A 23,538-nucleotide genomic window follows, 5' to 3' on the forward strand; every position below is an offset into this window, starting at 1 on the left:
ATGAGTCGCCATAACTCTGTAGTGTAGTTATAGAATCCTGGAGTAGGTAACAGCTGCTAAAAGGGTGAGAATTACGCACAAGCCCCATTATATCTTGGCCTTAAAGAAAGGCCTGGGTGAAGGGGATATAAAACAGAATTTGAAATGAAATTCTCAAGGCACTGCCAGACACCAGTGACACGAGAGAGATTACGGAAGAGAAATGCCCTTTCTCATGGAACTTATATTCTCAGAGTAGGGGGTGTTTGAGAAGGGAAACATACATTAAAGAAATAAACAAAGGGACAAGATAATTTCAGATACACCAGGTGATGTGTTTGCGAGAGATTTTCCTTGCAATGACCCTTCAGATTAAGTAGTCAGGGAAGGCCTTTCTTGGGAGCTGAATTTAATCTGAGATTCAAAGATGGGAAGGAGGTAGATATATGAATATATGTGTCAGGGGAAAGGAAGAGCAGCAGGTGTAAAGTTCCTGAGGCAGGAACCAGCCTACAACTGATTGAAGAAAGGATTGAAGGGAGTTAATAAATCTGAAGCCAAAGAGCAAGTGGGAGATGAGGCTAGTGTGGTAGGTGGAGCCCAAGTGACATGTTGTCCTGGACCATGGCATTGGATTTGGATCTTATTCTAAGAGCAATGGTTTTTAAACAAGCAAGCAAGCGATGCGATCTAGTTTATGTTTAAAAGATAACTCTGGCTGCTACATGGAGAATAGATTGTAGGGAGATTAGAAAGCTACAAGTTAGAATTCAGGTTGTTGTAGTAACCCAGGTAAGAGATGCTGCTGGTTTAGGCTAGGATGCTGATTGCAAAGAATGAGGACAGTAGAGGAATATGGGATCTATTTTGGTGCAAAGCTAATAGGACTTATTATGATGGGATTGCTTTACTGGAAAAGTAATTGAAGAGAAATATGAAGGATAATATCTCGGTTTTTGGTTTGAATTCCTGGGTAGATAAGTCATACCATCCCTTGAGATGTGGAATACTATAGAGAGAACAGGCTTGCAGAGATCAAGAGTATCGTTCTGACTGTGTTGTTTGAAATGCCTAATGGGATTATTTACATAAGTTTGAAATGCCTGATGGGAGCTGAGTAAAGGGGAATCGTTAGAGAAGGGTGGGGTTCAGGTAAATCCCAGCCCTGAAAGGACAACAGGGAGGTGGTTGTTACAGGGCCCAGAAGACAGAGAGGGCTGTGAGGAGAAGGTCAACTGATAGGAGCTGTGACCTTAGATTGAGGGAGACAATCAGCCCTTGAAGACTACTGGTAGCCTAGGAAATAAATGCCCTGGGCTCCCCATTGGCTGGATCTAACAGGAAGCCAGTGAGCTGGGGAGTTCATTGTTGTGGTCCATAGAGACTAGTCTCCCAGAGCACAGGGACCTGGAGATGGGGAGGTGAAGGATGGAAAGTGGATCTGAAAGGGCAAACGGAAGACATCCAGTCCAAATGCAAAATAAGATGCCACATGGGCCATTGAAGGCATAAGCTTTGAGAGGTGGAAAGACCAGGACTGGAGATATAAATTAATGCCTAACAAAGTATCCGATATCCAAATGGGATGAATTCAATGATAGTTTTCCTAAAAAGTGTCTTCAGAATTTATATTACTAGGCTCCTTGGATAGACTTGGTTGGGGGACCATTGAGAAAAGTGGGAAGCATAATAATTTAATCGGGGACATATAGAAGTTTTTTAGAATCTGGATTACTAAAGAAATCTGTTCAATAGAAGGAGGATAATTTCAAGACCCACCGTAACCCCCCAAAATGAGATGACTTTACAGCTCATCTAGCCCTACTTTGAGGGCTAAAATGAAATTACACAATGACAACTGTCAATTAATCCATGAAGTTTTAAATCAAACTCTCCTGGAGAAAAACATAATAATAATTTGGGGTTGCCGTGTGGAAAATTTTTTAATTTAAAAAAAAGCACTTCAGATTTCACATTTGTGTGAATCATTAATAATGGCAATAAAAAAAGTGTTTATGCTTAAGCTGTAAGTATACGTCCATGTTCATTGGAGAAGCACAGGTCTTTGCCAAAATTTAGCTCAGCCATAATGACAGATAAACCTGCAATTAAGCTTCACTATATGTGTGGATTTAGTAAGAAAAATATATTATTAAACATCAACATAATTTTGAACCCCTACCGGTAAATATTTAAATAAAAACGTAGTAAATCTTTGTGCTTCCAGAGAGGTTAGAGCCAAAAGACCGCTCTCCACCCCACAAGAAGAGCAAAGCAAAGAAGCCAGAAGGCTCCAAGGACTCTAGCGAGGGTAAGTCCAGCTCTTCCTTTCTTAAAAAAAAAATGTTCCATGAAAAGAAACTTCTGTTTAACTTTTAAATTTTGTGTATGCTCTCATACTCAGATATTTCTAAGGGTTCGGGCATCACCGGGCACTTCTTTCTCCTTTCTTAATATGTTTACTCTCCCCTGAATATGAGGATGAAATAGCAGATTCAGGTTTAATTTGTTACGGTAAAAACCAAATGTAAAAAAATCATTTTCTCAGTGTGACGTATCTTTCATTCCTACAAAGTGTGAAGTTGTGGGTAGTGCTTACCAGTTAGGTGCTCTGAACTCAGGTAAGGGTGAAGGTCCAGATCTGTGTGTGACGAGTTGCATGGTAGCTATTGTCTTATTGGATCATTTGTTTTTCTCATGAACACATTCTGAGTCCAGAACCAAGCCTCAGGAGTGGGAGATGGAAACGCTTCCTGTCTTCAGTGTTCTCCTCTCCTTTCTAGAAGCCAATGTATGTTTGCATTTATGCATTGAATGGGCATGCCCAACTGGGCTCAGTTTTATGAAGAAATGACACGCCCTCTCTCTTACTTACAACACGAGTACACTTATAGGACATGCAAATTTTTCATTTAAAATGGTATCTTTAGGTATTTTGTAAAGTGAGCCTCTAACCTAATGGTATGCATGAACTTCTAACAGTGGAACATATTTATGCCTCTACTTTCTTGCCTGGAGCCATGCTTCATCCACTGTGAGATGGCGAGTACAATAATACTGATGGTGTCTGCTTGGGTGTTTGGGAAAGAAGATGCCAAGATGAAGTAGAAGTGCAAGAAAGTACTGGGTGAAAGCCTGTGAAGGATGAAATGGGGAGGAGCAGGAGAATAGGTGAAGGGGAGAAGGAAGGAAGGCAGATGAGCTGGAAGAGCCTCTGTCTGCAAATTAGTCTGAGTCTGGGGAAGCCCAGGCAAGGACTGGATAAAAGGGCTTTTGTATTGGGCAGGAATGTCTGGGCTGCAGGGTCCCCTCCCCCCTGAGGGCTCTCTGGCTGCAAGTGGCTTGGGGAGAAAGTGACAGGAACATAATACTGCCTTGAATCCCCAAAGTGGCCGCTGCTTGCTGTTAGCCAACTTGACTCCCAGCATCAGGTTGTCTCTTGAAAGGAGACCTTGAGCAGCTCACCTCCGTGACTGCACAGCCTCTGTGTGCGTGACGGGTTCTAAATAAGTCATGACACTGTCTTCTCCCTCATCTGGGCTCAGAACCAACTGAGAAGGCAAAGCTGTAAGAAAGTTGAAGTCAAAAATATTAGCTTCATTACTAATGAGTTTAGATCAGAGCTCTGGTTATGCTGCCCCCAGATGGGCTCCCTAATGCTGGGTTTCACTCCTGAATCTGAAAGACTCTGCCCGCTTAAAAGCAAGTGCCACTGTCCTTGGTATCCTCGACTGCCTGGATAGAGGCTGCCCTGGTGAGGATAAGCCAGGACATGTCCTCTCTGAAGGCAGGTGGATCTGAGAGAGACACACCATGGGGCTGTTTCTTCTCCCAGGCTAGCCCTAGGTGAGGGGGATGTGGAGACAGGCGTAGCAGTAAATGTCCTCTGCCCTCTGGGTGAGGGGCAAGGGATAAACAGTAGAAATAGTATATGTAGAGTGCCTGGCACAGGTCTGCTTTCCATTAGTGGTGGCTATTCCATTATAATTACTATCATAATCAGGACCATGATAGGGTACACATTGTCCTAATTCATTGAAATGTGCTGGAAAGTTTAGAAACATTCGGAGAAGAACACTTAGAACCATGGAGAAGGGCAGCAGCTCTCTCACTGGCCAGAGGGTGTTTGTTAGGATCTGATTGGGAGACTAGTCAGGGTTCCACCTCCTACTAGAATTAGGTCATTTCCTGGGCAGTCTCTTAAGACGATGACTGGGAAATGGATTAGGGGCAAAACAACAATTGCCCTTTCCCTGGAGAGGCTCCACCTCACTGAGTGGTTCCCATCACATGCGTGACCCACATCAAAGGTTGTTTTCCAGAGCGTGAGGCTGCTGTCATTTCCAAGTGTCACATGGGGGGTGGCGCACATACAGTGCAGCAGTTCTGTCACCTTAACTAACAAGGGAATTCTTCTGAGTTATTCCTTCAAATGTGTGAAAACTTCATGCTTTCCTAAATAATTTGCTTTGTTCAGGAAAACCATCTCATAAGCCTAATATGACTAAATACTATGTCTTCACCTCACCCAAATATGTCATCCCAGAATCTTCTCTGAGTCACAAAAGTGCCATCACTGTGGATTTGTTACCAGGGGCACTTGGTCTGTGGCATCATGGTGAAATGTAAATGTTAGTCACTCTACAGAAAAATGGGGATTGTGTGTTTGTTCATAAGATGCCTTCCAAGATAAAAAAGTAAAAGCTGCTGGGAAAGGAGTGAGAAAGGGAGCAGAATCTGACATGCCAGTGGTAGATGACTGCATGATAGGGGACCCGTTACTTATCAGTATTTTGACAAAATAAACTATGTCCTGTATTCACGTGTTGTATTGTTGCATATGTCTCACTTCCTCTGATGATTCAAAGAGTTCCAATCATTCTTTCCTACTGGATATGCAAATGGATTCGTGTATCACTGGGTAGAAGGGGAATGTGGGTCATGACCCTTCTCTGCAGTCTTCCTGCTTTAGAGTTATCAGTCCTTTTCCAACTTGGTCATCTCTCTAATATGTTTTAGTAAGAGAAACTTCTGGTATTTTTATTTAGAGATCACTCAGCCTAAATCCCCATCACTTGGCCTCCTCTCACTTCTCTCCTACCTTTGGGTTCCCTGCCCTGCTTCCGACACTTACAGGTACTACTGATCACCTCAGCTCACCCTGTAATATACATTCTCAGACAGGGTCATGGAGAGTGGAGTTGGAACACAAATTCACTTGGATTTTGCAACATATATAACCATAATAGCTGTATTTTGATCCAGAAGAAGAATCTTGAGAGCATATGGTCAAATTTTCTCATTCTACAGAGCTGTTTTTAAAATAGGCTGCAAACAGTTCTTTAACTTGCCCAAGTCCATGCAGTTTATTAATGTTTTAATAATTTTTTTTAATGTTTTAATAATAATTTTTTTTCTGGAAACAACACAGCTTCTCTAATCTTTTTCCCTTTCTCTCTTCTGGAAATTAGAACTCATTTTGTTGAAGGAGGAAATGTTGCCATCATTACAGCTTTGAGTGAAAGCAAATATTATAAATATTTATGTATTTAACTTTAAATATTTAGCTTTCAATATTTAAATATGTAACTAAAGTATTGAACATCAAATTTTAAAAATCAAACAATTTCTAAAATTATTTGCATTTTTTATACTGTGGACTTTTGGATAGAGAGTTCTATTTTCATTATTTTGATTGAAATTTCATGGACCACAGTATACTTTGATTTGACCCACTGCAATGCAATGCCAATAATGAAATGATTAGCAATTTCAGACCACTAACTGTCTGGCATGTGATATAAATGGCAATGCTATCCATAAACCACCACATCATAGGCGTAATTGTTTGAAAAAAGCCTGATTAATCCCCATTCCACCAATTGCAACTCCCAATAATTTAAACCAGTTTTATTTCTTACAAAATATTTAATTGAAAGAATATCATTACAAAATCTTAGCACCTTTAATAAAACATGCTTTTCTCAATCTCTTTCCTCTATCCTTCACAAGTAGATCCTCTAGAAGTTCCATTAGTGAAGTCTCTCCGGCTTTGTTTGTCTGAAAAGATGTTATTTTCCTTTTTTTTTTTTTTAAGGTGATTTTGCTGGGTAAAAATTCAAGGTTGATGGTTATTTTCTTGCAACGTTTTAAAGATATTTTCCCACAGTCCTATCAACCCTATAGTTGTTAAGAAGTAATCTCTCAGTCTAATTATTGTATCTTGTTAGGTTATCTGTCTTTTCTTTCCAGCTGTCTTGACAATCTATTCTTTATCTTCGGTGCTCCTCAGTTTCACTGTGGTACACCTCAGTGTGGGTTTCTCTTTATCCTCCTTAGGATTTGCTGTGCTTCTTGGACGTGAACATGGGCATCTTTCATTAGTTCTTACAATTTTTCACCTATTACCTCAACAAATGTTAGTTCTACACTACCTTCTATTCTTTCTTTCTCTGTCCTTCATGACTCTTAACCTACATTGCTTTTTTTTTCTTCTGTGCCACTATCTCTTTGATGGTTTCTTTTTCCAAGTTTATCATTCAACTTGCTAATTTCTATTCAACTTTCTTCAATCTGATGTTTAACTCTTTGCTGAGTTTCTCATTTCAGTTATTATAGTTTTCATTTTTATAAGTTTTATTTGGTTCTTTTTCAGATATACCTGGTCACTCTTTATTTAATTAACACATAAAATATCTTTAAAAAAAATCTGTATCTGAAATTTCAATGTCTCCACTCTGTGTAGATCAAAATTCTGCAGTTTATTTTTTCTGCAGATTCATGCTTGTAGTTATTTCCTTGTATGTTTTGCCTTCTTTATTGCCATGTTCATTGGATTTTTGTTTGTGAGAATTTTTTGAAGTTGGATTAAATGCTTATTTATTTATATTTTGTTTTCTGAAATACTTGAAGATACTGCCAATTTAGGAGTACCTTAAACTACGTATTTGGCTTAAAGTTTTATTTCTTGTTTTGTTTGCTGTTTGTCCTTCTCCAGCCAATGCTAAGCTGAGACAGGCAAATTCCCCACTATTTTCAGAACCAAAGCACTACCCCTCTGCACCTCACATGTGTGGCTCATTCAATTCAAGTTCTGGCTAGAGCTTCTCAATGAGTATTCCTGTATCTATCACCAACGTCACCTGGGAACTTGTTAGAACTATGAATTCTAGGGCCCCATCCCAGACCTACTGAATCAGAAACTCTGAGGTAGGATCCAGTAATCTGTGTTTTTAAAAGCCCGCCCGGTATTCAGATGCATGCTCAAGTCTGAGAACCACGGTTCTAGGGTCTAGACCATCTGAGATTGGCAGATGCCTCAAAGCAAACAGTAATTTCAGTGCTTGCTTAGAAATCTTTATTCAATATCGTTCATCATTTCTGGCTTCTTAGAAGTTCATTATAAAATCACCAGCTCAGCCATGTATTCAAGAATCAGATGGACAGGTAAGGCGATAAGTAGATTAGAAGACGACTGATAGATAGATAGATAGATAGATAGATAGTAGAGAAAGAATACATAAATGGTAGATAGTATATGCATACAAATATACATATAAAATACATATCTACATAGCTGTGTGTATGTACATACATATCTACATATATAATACATAGTCTGGAAAGATATACATATCAAAATGACCTCAGGAATTATCTTGGAGGAGTGGAGAAGGGACAGGGGCAGACTTTGGAGAGTTTAATATTCAACTTTCTAAATTTATGTGTAATTGAAATATATATATATCTCAAGATTTATTTTATACTTGTAAAAAAACATTTTCATTAAAAACTAAAGAGACTTTGTGCTTCTAAAATTCAGTAGCAAGTTTAGAACAGTAATTTTCTCCATACATTCATCTCCAAAGCCTTCAGTGGTTTTTGGTAATGAATGCTATTTTTTCCATCATATTTTTACAGAAAGCACTAGCGCTTTGACTCTCGCTGTACAATTGCCTCTACGTAGAATATTCAACAAGGCTGCATGTGACACTCATTCCTCAGGAGCCCGAGCCCTTGCAATGCTAAATCAAGCAGTCCTATACTGCACTTTAAAATATTAATGATCTCTTTTGTCAGGTGAAATTATATGTGGAAACATTTTGGAAACTAGGAAGCACTATACAAGTCTGAAGGATCTAATGTTGCTATTAGAAGTATTATTAGTGTTTTTACTAAAATAAATTTTTCTGAGTACATGAACCATGGGTGGAATGTACTTCGTATTTCCTGAGAGGCAGAATTTTCTCTCTGCCCTCTTATTTTCTCTGCATATTGAAGTATTATGTGACAAACTGTTTTGTGAGTGCCTGGACAGAAGAGACATTCTGTCTTTCAGGATGCCATGCAGCGCTTCATGCATTATATTCATAAACATGATCTTTAATTTAATTTTTTTGACAAGTGCAGTGAAGGGTAAAATCAGGCAGTCATAATTTTGACTTTGCCATCACTCAAACAAGCCTAGTGATTGACCAGCTTTAAAAAAAAATAAAAATAAAAAAGCAGGAATGAGGAAAAGCAGCTTTCTCATAACGAAAAGCTTTGTTTTATCCTCTAGACCTTGAAATGCCAAGAATTGAAGCAAAATGTACATTTCCACGGTGAAAATTAGAATACAAGAAAAGCCTGTGTCACCCTCTTGCTTTAATTATTCTCTTACCTTCTGCTTGACTCAGGGCCACTCTGAGCTATCCCCCTGCCACAGATTAGGAGAAGGACCCAAGAGTCTATTTCATTTTTAGTCGTGCTCTCCGCATTCACACATTAAACCGAGCTTTGGTTAGGACCGTGGAGTCCTATTTCAGAGTCAGCCCTAGGATTCTGAATGGGGCTTAAAGAATGTGAGTACTGAGGTATTTTCCACGGTGAGAAGGCCTGAACATACCTGCAGAGCAACCGTAGGTCCTGTGGGAGCCAGAATGACCCTGTTTGTGCCCGTTGTCCTTGGCATGTTATCAGCAATGTTCCCTTTTACTCTGGGAGGTGCCCTGGCTTGGGTGACAACATATGTACACTCCTACCCATAGAGAAAAAATTCAACACGAGGGTGGACAGAGCCCTCAGGGTCCATGTTCTGCTTCCTACTTGGGCAGTTTTTCTAACCTAAAAGTCGGTTTCCTCATATTAAATGGAGGGTGAAAACCTACCTTGTGGGACTGTGTGGGGAGATTTAAACAAGATGATCTCCGGAAGCCACCTGGCACAGTCCCTGGACAGAGGGGCCAAAGTGTATTGAATCTGAAGCAGGAAGAGCCCCCCATCCACCAAAAACTCATCTACCTTGTTTATTAATATATGACGTTCCTCTTAATATGAACAAAATAGTTCTGCAAATAGAGATGATGTTCTCCGTGCACTGAATCTCTTATCTCACTAGGTGTTTTTTTCCTTCTTTCTCCCTTCAGCTCACTCAGCACCCTGCCTCCCCAACTATATTAATTCCTGTCCCAGGAGGACTTGACCTCAGTCTGTCTTCTCTTTCCTGACCTCAATTCTTCAAGTCAATCTTCCCAAGAAACTAGTCTACCCCCAATATTTATACAACCTCCCCAGTCAGTCATTCCTCAACCTCTGCTTTACTGCCTCTAAAACTTAATGAAAGGCACCGGGTTAGGTCAGGGGCAGGAGGGAGGAGGTGGACTCTGGTGATTGGCTGTCAGTTCAGGCCTGCCTCTGAAACATTCATTGTCCAGCCCTCAGGGGCTCTTGAAGTCTGGTGACTCTGCTGTTTCTGTAAGACGCTGGGAACCAGGATCTCTTTTCTGAGGCTGGGTCTTGCCCCAACTGCCTGTGCTCTTGTTCTCCTGGATGAGTGTTTCTCAAACTGTGGCCAGTGGAACCCTGTGGAGGGCTCCCCAAGCCCATTCAGAGGATGCGCAAGGTCAAAATGAATTTCACATAGAGCTGTGCTCTCTGGACTCTCCATTCACATGGCATACAGCGTGCGTGGTGTTCCCTGGAGTTGCCATAAAGATAGCCCACAGCATCTTTCCTCCAGCCACATCAGCGCAGCTCCCGCCAGCCAGATCCAGCTTTCCTAAACATGCATTCTGTATACTTTTGTTAAATGCCTGCTATTCGACAGTATTGGCACTGTTCTAGGCACCGAAGACGCACGTGCACACACACACACAACCTTCTTTCTTGGGGCTTATATTCTTCTGGGGGGTGGAAGTTGATGGATTTTAAAATATTAATTAGAATATATAGCAAGTCACATGGTAGCATAAGCAGTACTATTTATTGCTGCCTGCAATTTTATCACAAAACTTCACAGCGTGAAACAACAAGAGCATTTATCATCTCAAACTTTCTACGGGTCAGGAGTTTTTTGTTTTTTGGTTTTTTACTATTATTACAATTTACTGAGTCTATAATTAATTCAAAATAAAAAGTTTAAAAGAAAAAAAAAAAGAAGAAAAAGGTGTCCTTGGAACTGTCTAACTGTCCCACCACTTACTTAATGAAGCTCTGCTGTTACCCTTAAAGAGAGGTATCCTGGGGTCTCCGGGCTTTGGAAGGTGGGTAAGTAATTGTATGATGTGCAAATAATATACAGGTCAGGAATTTGAAAGTGGCTTACCTTGATGGTTCCAGGTCAGAATATCCCATGATCGTGTATGACATTCTAGATCATAAGAGAGTGTGGCTTCCTCCTGACTGTCTCTTGGATCACTTGCTCTGGAGTAAGGCAGCTGCCATGTCCTGAGGACACTCCAGCAGCACTGTGGAGAGATGTACATGGCAAGGAACTGAGGCTTCCTGCCAACAGCAAGCAACAATCTACAAGTCATTGCAATGAGCCATCCTGGCTGGAATCAGATGCTGCAGGCCCAGGCAAGCCTTCAGATGAGTGCAGATCTGGCTGACACCTTGACAACAACTTCACGGGAGACCCGTGAAGAAAAGCCAGGCAGGGAAGAGGAAGTAGGGGATTCCATGTGTGTCTAACTTGGCAGCGGTGGGGAGACTTGGGGAAAAAGATGGGTTACGGTTTCACTTATGCTGGACCTCACTGATGATTAAGTTGATATTTGAGAAGAAACCTGAAGAATGTAAAAGAGTAAGCTTAGCAGATATCTGTGGAAAGAGTGTTCCAGCAGAGGAAATAGCAAGTACCAAAGCCCTAAGTGGAGAGAAGTCTGACTTATTCTAAGAAAAGCAAGAAAGTCGGTGTGAGTAACTGGAGAGGTCACTGGGGGCTGGTCCCATAGAGGAGTGGATCCCACGCTTGACTGTGCATCGGAGTCACCTCGGGACATGTTAAACCCAGTCTCTGACTCAGGGGACCTGGGGTACCCAAGAATTTGCATTTCTAATAGTTCCTCAGGTGATGCTGGTGCCTGGGGCCAAGGACTCCACTTTGGGAATCACTGCCTGGGACACTGTGGCCCACTGTAAGAACGCTGGCTTTTCCTCTGAGTGAAGTGAGAATAGAACTTTTTAAGCAGCGAAGGGACATGATCTTACTTAACGTTTTAAAGGTAATCTTCGGATTGTCGTGTTGATAATGGACAGTAGGGGACTAAGGGCGGAAACAGAGAGACAGTGGTTTGGAGCCAGAGATCCTGGTGGCTTGTTGCAAGTAACAGTGAAGGGACGGAGTGAGATTTGGTGTGACTCTGGGCCTATTTGAAAGGTAAAGCCAGCAGAGTTCACTGACATGGGATGTGGGATCTGTGAAAAAGAGGGAGGTCAGGGATGAGTCTTTTTACCTTCTCCACAATTACTGAATCCAGAATAGAAGTCGTACCCCCTGCTTATACTGAATTCAGTCTTCCTGGGAAAAAGAATCCTTCCCATCCCTGTCCCCCGTCGTGTCTGACCAGGTAGTTCTTACTCCCCCCACCCTAGGAAAGCCTTGTGAGCCCATCCTGAAGCTCAATTTCCAATTAAGCCAAAGGCAAATATGCAGGCATGACGAAAATTCTCATAAATAACAACAGAAAGAGAGAAAACACGAGTGTTGATGAAGAAGAGAACTCTCAGCGAAGATGATTTCAGATGATTTAGGTACTATGGATTCTAAAATGTTCTCCTCCCAAGAGGTGTTTATTATCGTTATTTTGTTTCTTTTCAATTAGCATCTTCCCGGTTAATGGATGATCATGGGATTGCTGCCATTTATGATTGCCAAGCCCAGGAGGGAAGGAGGAAAGGCAGGAAGGAGGGAAAACTGGAAAGAAAGGAGAAAAGGAAAGTAGGAAGGGAGGGAGGGAAAAAGGAAAGAAATGGAAACTGCTGTTGTAAGCTAGTGGAAGGAGCCTTAACTGGGAGTCAGTACACCTGGATTCCATTTTCATCTCTGACACACATGATCAAATCCTTCTCCCAATATCCCTGAGGTCCCCTCTAGATATCAAATCCTATAATTCTGCATAACCGTCAAATTTATGAAAATTGATTATGAGCTCTTTGCTTCATACCCAGTAAATATTTCCATCTTAATTGAAAAGCTCTGAATCATGGGTTTTCATAGCCAAATGGGTCTCTGAGAACAACTAAGGCAACGCTTTCATTTCACAGATGGGGAAACTTTCTTTCAAAAGTCCTCCGAAATTGTCTAGGGGACCCACATGAAAGGTGATCCTAAGTTAGCCACTAAAAAAAAAAAAAAAAGGCAGTTTATCAGGGCATATACAGTGGGTCTTTTAATAATGTTTTTTTTTAAGTATCTTGAAGTCTTGTCGGTGTCTGTGAGTAATTCAGACCCAAATGTGTTTCACTTTTTGTCTATTTTGATTTCCAAAACTGAGGGTAAAGAATGTGGCATTCAGGTGCATTTATCTTAGTTTTGTTGAAAACTCAGTCCCCAGGTTTATAGAGCTAAAGCGTAAGAGTGATTTTTTTTTTCTTCTGGCGCCATGCCTATAGGACATTTGACAGTTTATAATATTAGATACTAATTTTTCAGCAGAGAAACGTTTTGTTTTGTCTTTAAGGAGAAATATTGCTATTTGAACAGTATCGGATTTTTACATTAGGATTTTGCCATTATATTCAAAATTTCAATTTTCTGGTGTAACAAAGTTGTGCTTTCCTACTTTACCGGAGAGAGCCTTAAAACTGTCCACCTACACTAGAATCACCTGGACATGCACCACACTCTCCTAATGCCTTGCTCGAGCTTACCTGTTTTCTCCTAACTCCTGTCACTCTTGAGCCATTAGAGGTAGCCTTAGGAAATGACTTCACTTCCAGGGGTCATCCTGCTTGAGAAATGATATACAGAAAACCAGGGTACTCTATTCTCCTTAGACAACAATGCTAGAGATCACTCGAATCATTTCTGTTCTGTTGCCTGTGAATTCCCCACTGATCTCTGACAGTCTTTGCTGCTGGCAGAAAGAAAGTAGATACAGTGTCTAGGAGGAAAGGGGTGTAAGGATGGGGAGGCTGGTTCTAGAATGGGGGGTGAAAGGGGGCAGTTTTGCTGAGTGCTTGATGAACAGTTACTGCTACTCTCAGGGGAACTGCTTGTTCCCTCAGTCTAAAGCTGCCTCTTATGGTGAATGCTAAAAATGTGGTCTCTTGCCCCATTCCCAGCCCTCCACCAAATCAGAAAGCTGCGTTTTAACTTGACGCAATGAAGCTTAGGAACACCATTTTCTTATGTACTTGGTTTTTATTTTGAACACTCTCAAACTTAGAGCAGATTTACAAGTATAGTAAAGAGAACCATTTTCTTGAACCATTTGAGGGCAAGTTGCAGTTCTAGTGCCCCAACCGCCCCCCAGTTTCACTGTGTGTTTTCTACAGACATGGCCAGTGATCCTACATGAGCACAATAAAAAGATCAAAATCAGAAAGTGCATATGGATACATTACTACCTTTAATTTTCAGACCCCATTGAAGCGTCATCAATTTCCTCAGTAATGGCCTTTGTTTCATTCTGTTGTCAAGTCCCTACTCTTCCACAGCCTTCCTGTGACTTGACTAACCTTGACGCTTTGGATGCTTGCAGGCCAGTTACATTGTAGAATGTTTCCAATTTGGGTTTATCTGATGATTTTTCATGACTGGATTCAAGTTATGCGTCTTTGCAGAGCTATCACAGAAGCGATATCATGTTCTCATGGCTGATTAAGTGGTAGGGGCCCATGATTTCAACTCAGCCCATTACCAGTAATGTTCACTTTGATTATTTGATGAAAGTGGAGTCTGTAAGACTCCTCAACTCAACTGTACAGCTACTCTTTTCTCCATTTGTAGCTAATGCATATCGAATGGGGGGTAGGGGGTAGGTGGAAACTAGGTCAATATCCAGTTCTTCATCAATCTTAGAAATTTTTCATTTATTTGCTTGTATCATTATGAAATCATGGTTTTCTATTCTACTCAACAGATTATAATCAATTACTATCAAGGACCCCTTCCGGGTAGCTTCTTTGTCCTTTTGACATGTCCCCATCATCTTTGAGTTCTTCCTTGCTTTGGTGTAACCAGATGCTCAAGCTCATTTTATACTTTCCCTGCCCCAGGCCTGACAGCAGTCATTTCTTCAAAGAGCTATCATTCCGTTTAGTAGAGAATAGTATTTAGTAACCAGATCTGGATGCTAGGTTTGTGGATCACAATTTGAGAAACATGATCTAAAGTAGAATGACCGGATGATTGTGATGGTTAAATGTGAGGACCTAGCTGGCAGGATCAAGCCTCCTCGATGACTTCCTCCAATTGCCAGAATCATCTTCCCATAGACCTTCCATTACAACTATGACCAAGAGGATAAATTGCCCAACTTTGGTTAAACCGTCTGGAGTACAACGCAGCGTGGTTGTAGATAGTGGCTAATTAGCTAGTAACTAGTATTTTAAAATGCAGAAGGTGATTGGTGACCATGATACTACAAAAAGACAACTGTTTGGGGTTAATTATTGATCAACTGCCTAAGCCAGTGTTGACCAGGTTGCCTAAGCAGCTGTGGTTACACATCAGAATCATCTGGGGAGATTTTTTTTTAATGACTATTCCAGTGTCTCACCCCAGACCAAGTAATCCTACCTCTGGCAGTAGAACCTAGGCAACTATGTTTGTTTAATCACCTTGGGTGAACCCAGTATGCAGTCAAGGTTGAGAATCACAGGGTTAAGTGTCCTGCTTCCTGAGAACTTGGCTCAGCCCCACTTATTCTCTCAACCCCAAGAGTATGTGTCCTGCCTGTTGATTTGGCACTTGAGGCAGCGACATGAACATTTCCAGACATCTAAGGGGCCGTTTAGCAAACACTTACTGTGCATTTATTCTGTGCTGGACATTGTTCTAAGCACTTCACATTGATTATCTCATTTAATCTTTATTACTATATGATTGAGTATGTGCTGTAATATCCCCATTTTACAGGTGAGGAGACTGAGGCATAGAGAAGTAAAAACTTTGCAGAATGTCCCATGGCTAGAACCTCTGAGAATTCAGATCTAGAAATAAGATAGCTTGATGCCAGACCATAGGCCAGTGCTTCTCAAACTTTGGGTTTTAGAACCTAAAGTTCTTTGGGTTCTCAGTGGGTTTTTGGAATCACATGGAGATTATAGAAAGAACACCGAGGGCCAGGCTTATTGAAGGAGGAGAGGGACTGGGCCTCTAGATTCCTACCAGGGTCTGGAGGTCTTCTCCACAGCACAGGGAATCTGCAGGAGAAGAGGAATATGAGGATGGCTGGAGAAAGACATGACACAGAGGAGTTTGGCAGATAGGAAAGAAGCAAAGGGCGCAAGTTACGGGGAGGTTGGAGTTAAGGGTGGACGTGGATCAGGGGCTGTATTAGGAAGGATATTGAAAACAGGCAGTTTGAACACTTGATTTCCAGAGTGTCAGGCAGCCATGTGGGTTTTATCATCAGCAAAGTGACACGGTGCTCCTTGGATGACCTCAATATGAAACACAAAGTGATGCTCTCTGTATTAAAGCTACATCCCCAAACATAAACCTGACAGAATTTTTCACCAAGACATTTTTTTATTTAACAAGTCATGGCATAATGCATTTGATAGAGTGGAGCTATGTGGTCAGAAGATACACATCACCATGATTTCTAGTCAAAGCTTACTGCACTCTCCAATACAGAGACTAGCCATATGCTTTCAATATCCAAAGCAGGGACATCAAAAGTACATGAGAAAAGCTCAGCTTTGATCAATTATCCAAAATATCATAATCAGATCATTTAAAGAGAAGTTTTCTTTTAGAGCACATGTAAAGTTTGGGTCAGGTGAAAAATATGTATGATTTTGATATGAGGATGGGGGAGCACCAAAATCTATTTGGTGTTTAGAATTTCTAGCAGACTTAATTCAGCCCTTCTGTCAAATTTGGCCTGTTCATTGTATAATAGCAAATTACCAGATTAGCAAAGGGTTAATATACACATGTAGATATGCCCTTGAACTATCTACTCATTTTCTGTAAATATTAAAATACGTCCAAGACAAAGGTAATTTCTACACTGATGGAAGGTCTCGCTGTCATTGTGGACAGTTGTTTTGCTAACTCTCCTCATTGGTGGTTCTGCTGGGTAGGTGATTTCCGTGGATTAACCATTTTCACTGCCATCTCTTCCCGACATAGACACAGGGATCTAAAGGGTAGCTAGTGGTCAGGGAGAATTTTAATAAACCCTTTGTGTTCAGTCACCAAAGACCTACGTTGACTGGGCTCCCTTGCCCTGGAGCCTTGGGTTGGTTAGCCAGTGCTTCTCCAACTATTTTTCATTATTGTGATTCCTATGGGAGCTGTTTTAGGCATTTTGTCCTAATTCTCTCCACCAACCATGAAATTTTAATACTACAAATATGCTATATATCTGTTATATATCTGTTTATGAACCGTGGCCTTTTGGAGGGGAACTTTTTTGTCCTGCCAAGAACAAATGTTTGCCCCATATTGCGAAATCATGGGCTAGACCAGTGGAAGGTGTTTGCAGGACACTGGAGGGTGGGGGGAAAGTTCGTAGGCATTCAGGCTCCTGGACCCTTGCTGTCAGACAGAAGTACCTGTGTTCCTCCAGCCAAGGCCACAGCACTTGCGGGGGGATGGGGGGGGGTCCTCTCTACCTCTAGCCATTGCTTGGTTTCTGTTGACCACTCCCTTCCTCCTCTCAGGCCTATGGCTGGTAATGGTTCCTGTTCATCATTGGTCCTGTGGATTTTCATTGTCCTTTATTGCTTCTCTTGCTTCTGCCCACACCTTTTAAAATATCCCTTCATTCACCCTTTTGAATGTGCCCATGCTTCCTGCTGGGACCATGGTTGGTCTCTTCCAGCTGGAATCCCTGTTACTTTCTGTGACCAAGCCTCCAAGACAATGTCACTTCACCCACTTCCAATCTTTACTCTTTTCTCTTCCCTTCCTGTAGTCTTGCTTTTCTTTCATTCTTTACTTAGCAACTTTGTTTACCCTTTAAAATGCACCTTTGTGGTAGGGTTTGGTTTTCTTCATCTCTCTGGATTTTTCCCTTCCTGTTGCATTTTCATTGGCCTTACATGGGATTTTGAGTTTGGATATTAAGCCATGAAATCTTAAGCCCTTACATGCTTGAAGTTTCTCTTTCTTAGTTTTACAAACACCCAAGTCACCCTGATAAGCAGGCTCCTGAATATTTTCTCCCCACGACTTAGTGCTCTTACCTGGCAAGAGGGAATAATGTCTGCTCCAGGTCCACTCAGCATCAGCTGGAGAAGATCGGAAATTGGGAGATGGTATCATCCAGATGTTTGCTCACTCACTTGTCTGAGCCCTGGGCTGGGGAGACTCTTTAACAGTTGAAGGCTGCAATAACAGAGTCTCTCTGCACATCTTTCTAGCACGATGTAATCTCTCTGTGTAATCCCCCAGCATGAGGAACTTCAGGCCGTCTGACTTCCTACACGTTGACTCAGAGCCCCCAGGGTGTCTCTCTCAAGGGCAAGAGCCAGTTGGAATCCACATCACCTTCTGTGGCCTCATCTCAGAAGTCCCACGGTGTCATTTTGACCACATTGTACCAGTTGGGACAGTTAACAAGCCCTCCCAGGTTCAAGGAGAGAGAACATAGACCCCACCTCTTGATGGAGAGTGTCAATGTCACGTTATTCAAAAAAAAAAAAAGTGGAATGGGATATATATATATATATGCAGCCATTTTTTGAAAACACATTCTGCTCCAGTATCCATTATACATACATACATGCACACATACATATATAACTTAATTTTTAAAACCTTGTGGAAGGAGATTCTGAAGAGACTACTAATGGAAAGCAAGCAGAGACAGGATGATATGAGTATGGAAGTCTTAATGTCCATCTTATGTAATCATGGGCCTTACGGTTCAAGAGTGGGGAGATCAAGAGTGGGTACCGCTGGGGGAATAAACTCTGGATTCCTGTCTGTGCTGATTGACCTTAGCAAGTCTCTGATCTCTGTCAAGCAAAGGGTTTAATCTATGTGATCTTGATGGTCTGTCCGAAAGCCCCTGGTTTTGTGAAAGGTTGAAGTTCAGTTGTGCCATCATCTACTCACTGTTTCTGTTTCTGGTTTAAAATTCCTCTCCTCTGCAATTTGCTGACTAAATTCTACTGCTTTTGCTGAGCAGACATTCACACTCTGCTGTCTGTGCAGCTCTGCTAAATCAAGTGTGAGCTTCACGTCGTCGATGGCACCAAGTGTTATTTCAAGAGTTATTCTTCCTTTGTGTATGAAAATTTGCATTTTGAATGTGTGCCATCAAAGGAGTAATAAGAAACTGGGGATTGTACTGTAGCCAAGTCAAAGGAACTTTATATATATATATATATATATATATATATATATATATATATAGTAGATATATGTATTAAAAATGCCCTGCTCTTCTCCAAGAGAGAGTTTTGATGTTAGATGAGGGCATAAGAGCACTAAATCCGAAGGGTAGGGATATGAAAGAAATGGGAAATTGACTAAAAGACAATCCCAGGGTTGTCTCTGAGCAAAGTACCTTCACGTGCAATGATACATTCAGTAGGTACTTTCTGGTGATGCTCACAGCAGAGCTCAGCCTGGCTGAGACCCTGAACTGGTGAGCACTGCATAGGAGGCCACACCAACCAGTCCATGGGTGTTTGTAAGTCAGTAATTTTTCAGACTCCCAGAGTGATGCTTTATGTACAACCAAGCGTGCACACCACGAACCACCCACCGCATAGTTTGTCTGGGCCAAGACTTCCAGATTGAAGGACAGAAAGTCAGATCCAACTGGTTTAAGCAAACCTGTATCTGAAAAGTCCAGGCGGTGCTGGGTCAGAGAATCAGTTCCGTTGTGATGGGGTCTCCCATCTCTGTACCTCACCCTGTGTTGGTGCCATTTCAGATGCTCTCCTTTTGCTGGGGTGAAGATGACCACCAGGTGGCCTCTCATCCACCCCAGTGGAAAAAGAAAAAAATGTGCTTCTTTCTCAACCACTCCAACAAAATATCTGGAACCGAGTTTCATTGCCTCTGACTGGCCAGTCTTGGGTCAATCCAGGGACATTCAGTGCTCTGACTAGGCCTAGGTTACACGGCAACGCAGGGACCACAGGAGCCGGGGAGAGAGGAGATCAGTTATGCTCAAAACTCTTCTTTCCCGGAAGAAAACAGGGGAACTACCAGCAGGAAGAATGAACGGTGAGCATTCAGGTCAATCATCAGGAACTATGGATCGATGAATTGCTGTGTCTTTGTTTTCTAAGATAGACAATAACAGCTAAGAGGACATAATGTTATGACCAATAGTATACTTTGTTATCAATACCCTTCTTTCCATTCCTGCTTCGTGATGAAAGATCAAAGTGAATTTTTAGGGCAGTATTGGCGTTGCTGAAAATCCCACCTTGGAATCCTGGAGGTGTGGAGAGAAGCTATAGGTAAGGTGTACCCAACCAGAGGTAAAGGCCAAGGATGAGAAAAAAGCATGGCACGTGAAAGTGAACAGAGCAGAGATATAGAAAATGAAAATCCATGCAGTGGGAGAAGTGATAAAACATCAGAAGGGGAAATAAAGGCAAAGAAGAACAGACATGTGGTGACTGGCTGTGGTGGCTGGGTTGTGTTTCCATAGGAAACACACTTGAGGAAAGAGATCTGTACCTCACAAGAATAGGACTTAGAGAAAGTGAGCAGTGCTGTTAGTCTTAAGAGAGAGAGTTGGAAGGCTGTATGGAATCAGGCTTTTAAAATGCGCGTGTTCACTTTTTAAATGTCATTCTACATTTCCAAGTTGTTTGACAGTGGGTCAAAGGAATGCCAAAAGTACTGTTTATGAGTGGCTTTATTTTAAATGGCAGCCCCAGGCAGAGGCGAAATTTGAGCTTCTGTTTACATCTGGAAATTCCTTGGCTGGTACATTAACCTTGGCTTTGGAAGCCTGATGTTTACATATTGGCCGCCATGGGGAATTGCCTTGCTCTTGCTGCTCAACAGCTATGGAGTTCCTTATCTACAGCTCACTAAGTTAGGGAAAGTTGGACCACATCATCTGCTTAGCTTTCTAATCACTTTACCAGCTCCTTGTTTTAATAACTAGTGTCCTTCAGTGTTGTTTCTGCAGGTCAAGGTTTCCTTGGGATGCATTTTAAAATAGAGGTCTTACAAATAATGTGAAGAGCCACATTAATGGGTTTAAGACTTGGATTTTGAAATCCAGACGTGGATCTTAGGAGGCTGAATCCTGAGGTTTTACTTTTCCTCTTATTCATTGATACTGTACAGGGTTGCATATGCAAATACTAAGTGTCACGAGGCAAGTTTTGAAGCAGTCTTGCTCACTGACCACAAAAAGTAGTAATCTGTGAAACGCGATTAAAATATCACATCTCTCAACTACCAAAAGATGTCTTCAGAGGAAGCTACTGGCTTGCCAAGAGGATGTTTACTGGGACAAAGGATGAAAACAAAGTCCTGAAACAAAAGATAGTGATGACTTCACCTTGAACCTGTGCCTAGAAAATTAATTAAATCCTAAGTTAAATATAATTCTGCATAAAATTTAATTATATGACAATGAGTATTTTCATACAGTGAGCTGGGAAAGTTTTCCTGGTCCAAAATCAGTTGGAGAGACACCATGCAGTGTGTCATGGCAGAAAGGGCACAGGCTAGAATGGCAGCCAGATCTGCCACTTAACTAGCCTGTAGACTTCGGGAAGTTCATTTAAGCCTCATCTTTCTCACTGTGAAATAGGAATAATAATCCTTACTTTCTGGGATTTGGGCAAGGATTAGAAGTGCATACCTATAAAGAACAAGCCTAAAGTAGGCACTCAAAAATGATAGCTGTTATCACTATTATTAATAGTATTATTACGATTACTTCTTCTGGGTGATAGATATCTATTTTTCTCTCCCTACGAAGAAATCCAGAAAACAAAATGCTTTTTTAAGTAGCCTGAGTGTAGAATTGAAAACTGACTCAGTCCAGTAAAATCATATCCGGGGCAGGGAGGAAGTCTTGCTCATTTCCCAGAAAAAGTATGGTCAAATTATTTTTTTCCTGCCATGTGTATTCTTTCCCTAAAGAGATTTCAAACTTTTACTTTCCTCTGTGTAGAACACTCCTGGCCATTTATCTGTTGTTATCCCTTCAGTAAGTTTGCCATTATTTCTTCAACAGGTGCCAGCAAAAGAATCATAAGCCCTTATGAGCTAACAGTGAAGTTTCAGCCAAGAAAAGAAATAAAAAGCCAATTTCCTGAAAAATGTAACATACATAGCTTGAAATGTACTTGTTTGTTTGTGTCTTTCTTTTTAGTTTATAGAACAGTCTTTGCTCTTTATGTTGAAAAACTGTCAATTATTACTGGCTATTGGCCCCTTTTTCATCTTCAAGGTAATAGACTTCTACTGTAAAAAGAAAGAAATGCTGAGCACAAGGGCAGCCATAAAGTCTCACATATATTTACCTCTAAAAGTGAAAGGGCTTATAGTATTTTAGAGAAACAACATTTTTTTTTAATACCAGGCACTCTGTAAATATTTGTAAGTGACCATGAATGAACAAATGGATAAGCAAAGGAACAAGGGGAATTTGCCATGACTGCAAATCATTTCTCTTGAATGAAGCATACTGCTTGCTTTCCTGGAAAAAAAAAAAAAGTTCAATTAAGATAAATCATTGTTGAAAGAGTTCTTTAGGGACTAAAAGAATAGTGAATATGGTAAAAAAACATTGCTTCCCAGAGCAGAATGTGGTAGTTACAGTTACAGGAAGCCTATTAATCCCTTTCTTTTCTAGGATTGCATGCCTTGTGTATAATTTAGGTCTTGAAATCTTCCTTTTCCTGGGCAGAGAATAGCCCCCAGAATATCAGACCTGTGGTTATTTGACAACAGCTAAATCTACCCCAGAGCAATTTCTGTTATCCTTATTAACAAAGATCTTTGGGAGGTGAAGGGCATTTCAGGCTAATCAGCAGTGAATTTGTTAGGGTGTGTTCCAAATGCTTAAAAGGAGGTGGGAATCAAAGTATGGACATAATCTGAGGGTAGTTAGACTGGATCTAAATCTCACTTGATTAGTGGGAATTTAGGTACATTTCTTAATTGGAAACCACAATTGCCTTATCTAAAAAATGAGGAAAGGATGGACTCCATCTCACAGTAGTTTGGGTGAGGATTAAGTGAGATCATGCATGTGAAGCATTTAGCACAATGCCTAAGTATTACTACTGTAATCTCTTTGTACTCACACTTCTGACACCAAATGTGTAAGCTTTTTCCTTGCATCAACCAATTCTCTGGCTCTCCAACGTCACCAACTGGGTGTTCCACAACTTAATTCGATTCTTACACCAACTACCCACAGTTAGGATCAGATCCCACAAGTTAAGGGCTCAGTCCCACAAGACTACCCCCACCCTAGATGCCAAGTGCAGGTCGGGACAACCTGTACTTCTGACTGACCAGCTATCAAGTAAGGAGATCCTCACAATCCCCTCCTTGGGTTTGATGCTTTGCTAGAACCACTCACAGAACTCAAGGAAAACAGGGTACTTACTGTTACCAGTTTATTGTAAAAGATACAAATGAAGAGTGAGGTTCAGCGTGAGGTTCAGGTGGGTCCCAAGCACAGGAGCTTCTTTGGATTTGGGGTATGCCACCTCCCAGCATGTGGATGTGTTCACCAATGTGTAAGCTGTCCAAACCTCATTGTTAGGGTTTTTATGGAGGTTCTATTATGTAGGCATAGTTGATTAAATCATTGGCCATTGGTGAATGGACTCAATCTCTAGCCCCTCTCCCCTCCCCAGAGGTTGGGAGTGGGGCTGAAAGTTCCAACCCTCTAATCACATAGAGTCCTCTTGCAATCAGCCTCCATCCTTAAGTCTGCCAAGAGTCACCTCATTGGCATAAGCTCAGGTATGGTTTATTACGGATAACAATAGTTGCTCCTATTAACTCTATCACTCAGGAAATTACTCAGGGGTTTAAGGAGCTCTGTGCCACGAACTGGAGATGAAGATCAAATAAATATTTCTCAGTATATTGCAGTATCACGCTAAGTCATATTAAGTGTTCAATACATGAAAAACAACTGATGGCCAAACCAACCTTTACACGTTTTG

General features: G+C 41.3%; 1 protein-coding gene across 3 annotated transcripts in view; it reads left to right on the forward strand.

Moving 5' to 3' along the window:
- MACROD2 (mono-ADP ribosylhydrolase 2) overlaps window positions 1–23,538 on the forward strand; it is a 2,044,226-nt gene that overhangs the window by 1,867,093 nt on the left and 153,595 nt on the right. For all 3 annotated transcript variants that reach the window (XM_028499297.2, XM_028499299.2, XM_028499300.1), the window contains exon 11: window positions 2,207–2,290. In XM_028499297.2, coding sequence (XP_028355098.1) covers window positions 2,207–2,290 — 84 coding nt within the window. The remainder of the gene's footprint in view (window positions 1–2,206; window positions 2,291–23,538) is intronic.

This window comes from Physeter macrocephalus, chromosome 14 (genome assembly GCF_002837175.3).
Source record: "Physeter macrocephalus isolate SW-GA chromosome 14, ASM283717v5, whole genome shotgun sequence".
Lineage (NCBI taxonomy): Eukaryota > Metazoa > Chordata > Mammalia > Artiodactyla > Physeteridae > Physeter > Physeter macrocephalus.